This window comes from Prionailurus viverrinus, chromosome B4 (genome assembly GCF_022837055.1).
Source record: "Prionailurus viverrinus isolate Anna chromosome B4, UM_Priviv_1.0, whole genome shotgun sequence".
NCBI lineage: Eukaryota > Metazoa > Chordata > Mammalia > Carnivora > Felidae > Prionailurus > Prionailurus viverrinus.
Window position 1 is genome coordinate 60,629,581 of NC_062567.1, and position 6,966 is coordinate 60,636,546.

A 6,966-nucleotide genomic window follows, 5' to 3' on the forward strand; every position below is an offset into this window, starting at 1 on the left:
AATGCAAACCAATGGGGGGGAGAAAAGAAAACAAATGAATTAAACACTTAATTCAAAGTTAGAAAGTGAAGCAAATAAAACAAAGGACAGCAGAAAAAGAGAAAAACTAAAACCCAGAAGCTAAAAAAAAAAAAAAAAAAAGAAGCACTAGCTAACTTAATTAAAAGTAAACTGGGAAAATACAACCACACAAAATTAGAAATAAACAGAAAGTGGGGCACCCAGGTGGCTCAGTCATTTGAGCATCCAACTCTTGATTTCAGCTCAGATCATAATCCCAGGGCCTTACTTTGTAAGATAAGAACTGAACAGAGGAAGGACAAGGTGAAAGAAAAACTGTCTTTTAAACTATTGCCTAATTTCTGAACTATGTGAATTATTACCAGCTTTAAAAACTAAACTTAGATTTTTCTAATTAAACACTACACTACTAATGACAGTTCTGAGGGATCAGATTACAGATTTTTTTTCTTCCAATTTATCTGCATTTTCTGAATTTCTACCTTAAATATATATTGCTTATATGAAGAGATGTTCATTCCCATAAGAACCACAAACTAAGGGTGCCTGGGTGGCTCAGTCAGGTAAGCATCCAACTCTTGATTTTGGCTGTCATGATCTCACATTCATGAGACAGAGCCCCATGTCAGGCTCTGTGCTGACAGTGCAGAGCCTGCTTGGGATTCTCTCTCTCACACTCTTCCACCGCCCCTACCCTGCCTGCACGCTCTATCTCTAAATAAATAAACTTAAAAAAAAAAAAATTAGGGGCACCTCGGTGGCTCAGTCAGTTAAGCGTCCAACTTCAGCTCAGGTCATGATCTTGCAGTCCATGAGTTCAAACCCAGCATAGGGCTCTGTGCTGACAGCTCAGAGCCTGGAGCCTGCTTCAGATTCTGTCTTCCTCTCTCTTTACCCCTCCCCCACTCACACTTTGTCTCTCAAAGATGAATGTTAAAAAAAAAAAAAAAAAAAAAATTTTAAAGTACCACAAACTATATGCTTAATTTTATCTAAAAACATAACATTCATTTTATATTTAGTAAATCCTTTCGTAATAAATATTTTACATGTCTGCTATATTCTCTAAACTATTCTAAGTACTAGGAAAACAGCAATGAACAGACGGAATCTCTACTTTAATGAAACATACATTTTAAGAGAAAGAGAAACAAAGTAAACTTTATAGTTTGTCAGAAAAGCACTACTAGTTAAAAAATTAAAGCAAGGCAAAGAGCTAAGGAGTGTGAATGGAGGAATGGAGGTATAGCGTTGTCAGGACAAGCCTCACTGAGATGACCTTCAAATAAAAAGCTGAAGGAAGTTGGAAATTGAGCCATTTAGACACCTGGGAAAAAGCATCCCAGGCAGTAGGAACAGCACACAGTGCAAAAAGCCCTGAAGCAAAAGCGTGCCTGGGATGTTTGAGGAACAGCAAGAAGGCCAATGTAGCCGGAATGAAGCTAGGAAGGGACAGAAGTACAGGACATGAAATAAAGATGTGAAAGGAAGTAGCAAGCATATTTTGTAGGACTTTGTAGGCCACACTAAGGACATTCTGCCATGATGGGAACCAATGGAGAGTTGAACAGAGGAATGACCAACTGACTTGCATCCGAACAGGATGACTGAGGCTACCATGTTGAGAACAAGCTTGGAGATACAGCAGAAATAGAAAAACCTGGGAGGAAGCTATTACAGTAATGTAGATGAAAGATGATGTGGCCTGGACCAGGATGGCAGAAGCGGAATTTGAGAAATGGCCAGTTTCCGGATTTACTTTGAAGGTAGAACTGACCTTGCTAATGGGCTAGATGTGTGGTATCAGGAAATAGATGAGAAATTCTCCAAGGATTTTGGCAACTCCATCCTTTTAGTTCCCCAAGCCATTAACTGACATCATTAAGATTAGAGGAGGAACAGGTTTTGGGGGTCGGGAGATGCCAAATAAGCAACTGAACACAGGAATCTCGAGTTCCAAGGGCTTATCTATTGGCAACATAAATTTGGCAGTTGTCAGCATTTAACTCAAGAAATAAAAGTTAATGCTACAGAAGCAACATGTAGTTATAAAGACAGTAATGAAATACTGAGACTACAGTTTACTGGCCAGAGCTCTGAAATACAGCATGTCCTTGACCTTTGCTAGAGAGCTTCCATGAGAACCACCAACCTCCCTCTCCCTAACCCCCATATTTCCCCCAAATCAAGAATACTACCATATCAGAACACTTCCTTCAAGGATACTTACACAAAGAAAAATATTATCACTTCAAAAGTTACTGAACATACCATGACTACTTTGAGAACAAAGCTATGTTGAAATGCTGGATGCCCAGCTAAGTCCTCTCACCGGCTATGTGAGCACATCATTCTCAGAGCTCACACAATTCAAATCTGTGCCTCAGCAAAATTATAATTTACTACATCACAAAAATTCTAGGTCAGTGAAGAGGAGTCAATAAGGGAAAAGATCTCGAATGCCAGTATCTGTGATACACAACCAAAAATCTTAGTTGAAAAAGATGAAGATGATAGGTCTACAGACTAGATCAAATAACTTTTAATTCTGTCCCTTCTTAGCCAAGAGATATCAGACAAACATCAATTAAGCATTTTTATTTCCATATTGCAGAAACTTTCACCACATTAGATAAAACTTGCAGATACCAGGTATACCACAGACAAGTTAAACAATATTTTTAAAAGTTGCAAATACTCTTTCATACTAAAGTTAAAAAAAAAAAAAAAAAGGTCAGGTATCAAGTAAACATGCCTCCTGAGAGGTGACATAGCAATCTAAGATAGAAAAGTAAGGAGAAAATACAAAAGGATTAAGAAGCAAAAGGAGAAAACCTAGGCAAGCTAGAATACTCTTTTACATTTTAGAGCAGAAAGATGTCAGGTTTATATATACCAGTGAACAGTGGAAAGCTAGTCGTCCCTCCACCTCTTTAGTTCAGCCTAACAAAAGTTTAACTTAAATCCGTATGTTTAGCAATAGTCTACATTTTCACTTTTAGCAACCCATACCTCCATCCATACCATCTGCTAGTGCAAAAGAAGTCTGTAAGATCTCATAAGTGAAGAAAAAAAAAGTCTTCTGAAAAATCCAGTGGATTCTCGCTCTTCTTTATTGGCCTTATCAAATCTTTGCTCTCACCAATCCCGTCTAGAGTTTTATTAAGAAAAAAAAAGAAAAAAAGAAAAAAGCCAACAAGTGTGACCCAAGGATTATACACTACTTACCAACTGATCTGGATTAAGTTGCTCTCCATTTTTCAGCCGATCCTTGTAGTCCTCCAGTTTGAGCTACAAAAGAGAAACTTGTATCTACTGTAGTCTCATACACAATTCTGAAAAAAATAAACTAAATACCAGACTGTTTCTTATGAAAACAAAGTTCTTGAAGTATGCTATCAATCTGTAAGAATACCGGTTTACTACAAGGCAGGCAGCAACTGTAGATAAGATCCAGCCGGGGAAAAAATATTACAATCAACATTAGTGTGGAATTAGAAAAGTTAAGCAGTAATAAAACTCTTCTCTTCATGGCCTCTACTTACCATCAGACTACTTAACATACAGACACTTAACTAGTCAATCATATGCCCCTACCCCAGTGGTGCTCAATCAGAGATAATTTTGACCCCCAGGGATCTATGGCAGTGTCTGGAGATGTTCTTGGTCGTCACTACTTGAAGGATGAGAGGGAGGTGGAGAATGCTACAGGCATCGTGTGACTAGAACCCAAGGATGCTGGGAATCATCCTACATTCCACAGGATAGCCCCCCCCCCCCCCACACACACACCCTGTCTGCAACAAAAGAATTATCTGGCACAAAAACGTCAATAGTGTTGAGGCGGAGAAATCCTGTTCTAACCTCATGCTTAAACTATTAGTTACCTGTTGAATTACGTGGCATTTGTCGAACAGCAAACTTCTTCATGGAAGTGTAGAAATGTAGAAGATATTTTCTCTAGCATTATAATAGACTTAACTCAAAGCTTTTTTTCCTATTGAGTTTCATATTTCAGTGAATACATGACAAATTGCATTTATTGTCCCCAGAATAATGACATGACCCACTACAGTATTCTAAAAGCAGTGTTTAGGCTTCTCCCATATTGGCTTTATAGTTTTAAATTGCTTTTCCAGAAGCTTGAAACAAAAGCATTGTTACTGACCAGGTAAGTATTCAAACTTAAGGAGGTACTATAGTTACACTAGAGCATGTAAGTATATACATATATGTAGTTCCTCCACCTGGGAAAAAGACATTAATGAGTCTCCATCAACAGATCCTGCTTTGAATAGATCGTGCTTTGACTAGTTTCCCATAGTGGCAGGGAATTTGTGCTGACCCAGGCACACTCACCTTATCACACTTGTGATCAACTGCATGCATTCAAAAGACAACTGATGAGAGCTAGGGTTACAGAGAAGCTACTAGTAACTGGTCTTTCTTCCCTACCTTGGCATGGGGGGTGGGGGCTGGGGGGAGACAGAGTCAACCAGACTCAAAAATCTCTTCATACTCCTCCATTAAAAGCAACTTTCCTATGGTTGAACTAGATCCTGGAATAAAAATATGTAAGTGTTCCCAGGTCCAGATAGTCAATCACTCACCTTACTATCACAAGCAAAAGAGAATCATGACACAACAAAGCAACGTGCAGCACTGTTTCACAGGCTACATGACTCAGGAAATAAGGAATGATTTGGATCTTTACATCAGCATTTACTGTAACATTGGGCTGATTATAATTTGAGTCTCTTTATAAGGCTTTCTACAATGTTAACCTACCAATCTTAAACGATCACCTAGCAACACAAAAATTAGTGCTAAAACCTTTTCTGGCTCTCCCATCGCTGAAGCTTCCAATGACTGCAGCAGCTTTACTGCAATATCAACTGCTGCAGAAAGTCACAAGGAAAACAAGCTAAAAAAAAAAATCAGGCTATTACTCATCTATGAAAAGAAACATTAATACTACACTCAAAGAATTAATCTGACTTAAAGTTGCTGGCTCTTCAAGTATTTCAACAGCAGCATGCATAGTAATTTTACTATGAGGAATATTTTTATTTAGTTATGCTGAGAAATCAAATAAAATGCTTAATATACCCAATATTTAACCTACTTGTATGTTTTTGGCCAGCTAAATCTCAAGGTTAGGTAAATCTTTTAGGAAAGAGTACCTCTGAGCCCTGACAGAAAGCAAAAATGCCAGTTCTCTAACCCTTATTAAAGATGGTACATATACAGGGATGGGAGGGAAAAAAGTTACCTTCTTTTTCTCGATGTTTCTAATTTTGTGTTTAAGGCATATGAGTCCATTATCGATATATGTCTCATATGCTTGGGAAGGAGAGGCAGCAGAACTGAGAGCAGACTGCAAAGGGCTCATGGCCCGCTGGCTTTCCCCATGCTGACTGTGGTTCACTTGGGGCTTGGCTGACTTCATAGTCCCCTCTCTTCCCTCCTCTGAATGGCCTGAAGGTGACTGGTAACCAAAAGGAGATGAAGAGAGTTGCACCATTGAAACAGATGAAGCTGAAGGAAGGAAGGAAAAAAAAAAAAAGTTAAAAGTAAATTAAGACTAGAGGAGACCATGGAGATTCGAACTTCCCTGAAAAATCTAGACCCACTCCCTCAAAATTCTTTTGCACAGAAGTGAGCTCAAAACCCAGCGATGCTAGGTACTGTGTTTCCATCTTACTACTTTTAAGGAGATTAGTGCCAAGTGCTAGCGCCTTTACGTGGGCAAAATCTACAATACGGGGGATGTTTCCAGAAATTCAACTTTCCACATAGGGAGAACTGCTAATCAAGCAATGGCTTCAGAGCTCCTCTCTTCTCGTAAGGGCAATCCACATTCTGAATAATTTCTATGGTCGAATGATGACACACAAAAAAACTCTCCCCATTAGGACCTTAAGGCAGCCTTTGTAACCTCTTTACGTTACCCTCACCACTAGCCCCAAACGCAATCATAAAAACAAGCCCATTTAAAAGAAAAATTCCCAACACACAATTCTTTTAGAGCCTCATTCACTAACTGAGGAGTAGCTTCTTGAACAAGACCCCTAACTTCCCTTTGATTGCTCTGGGGCCTACAAGGCAAGTCCGTCACTGCTGCACATTTGTAGCGAGGTGCTTGCGAGCGCCCCGAGTTGGTTTTCTGTTCTGTTCAGACTAACCCATAACCACTCACACCACACGGGTTTAAAGGTTCATCCTCCCGAGCCTCACACCGCTCTGGTCAGCGGTCCTCGCAACCTTCACCCCCGCGCATCCCCTTACGGAGCACCCCAAAGCAAGGGCATAACAGGCCCCATGCACGCCAGCACTGATCCTCAGTCCCCGCAGCGCCCCGCGCGAGAGTCGCCTCTATTGGGTGGTCACTTAAGTGCCCCGAGGGCACCGACCCCCGCCCTTCCCACAGCCTCCGGACGCCCCGGCACCAGGCTGGGGCCCCGTGTGCAGGTGCCTCTGGGGAGGCCGACCCGGAGAAAAGCGCACGGGCCACCTGCCCTCGACGGCCCCGCCCCGGGGATGCCGAGCTGCCCTTCCAGCTCACCGCGGCGGCGGCCGCCCAGCCCTGCCCTGCCCTCCCTACGCTGCGTCGACCCACAGGCCGCCGCAGCTCGGCTTCACCTCCGCTGGCCGCCGAGGCCGGTGCCGCTGCCGCAGCCCGGGCCCGCCTTCGAAAGCCGGCGGGAGCCAGGAGAGCTGCGGAGGTGGACCGGCGCCACCCCGCACTTGCGTCTCCTCCTCCCGCCTCCTCCCTCTCCCCTCCCTGTCCTCGCTGGCGGCGTCTGCGGCGCGGGGCGCTCCGCCGACTCAGCCGCTCTCGCCCAGGCCCGCCCTTTCCGCCGCACGGAGTTTATATAGGCGCGCCCCGCCCCCATCCTCCCGCACGCGCAGCCTCGGGCCGCCCCGGCACCGCCTCCTTCCGGG

At 42.8% G+C, this 6,966-nt stretch overlaps 1 protein-coding gene across 7 annotated transcripts in view; it reads right to left on the reverse strand.

The window, feature by feature from the left end:
• CAPRIN2 (caprin family member 2) overlaps window positions 1-6,853 on the reverse strand; it is a 45,650-nt gene extending 38,797 nt beyond the window's left edge. For 6 of the 7 annotated variants that reach the window (XM_047866903.1, XM_047866902.1, XM_047866901.1 and 3 more), the window contains exons 1-3: window positions 6,664-6,853; window positions 5,294-5,559; window positions 3,250-3,312 (exon numbers count right to left, since the gene is read on the reverse strand). In XM_047866903.1, coding sequence (XP_047722859.1) covers window positions 3,250-3,312; window positions 5,294-5,545 — 315 coding nt within the window. In that variant the 5' untranslated portion in view covers window positions 5,546-5,559; window positions 6,664-6,853. Of the gene's footprint in view, window positions 1-3,249; window positions 3,313-5,293; window positions 5,560-6,640 lie in introns of all 7 variants that reach the window. The other variant, XM_047866900.1, reaches the window with a different exon arrangement.
• Between the last annotated feature and the right edge of the window lie 113 nt (window positions 6,854-6,966).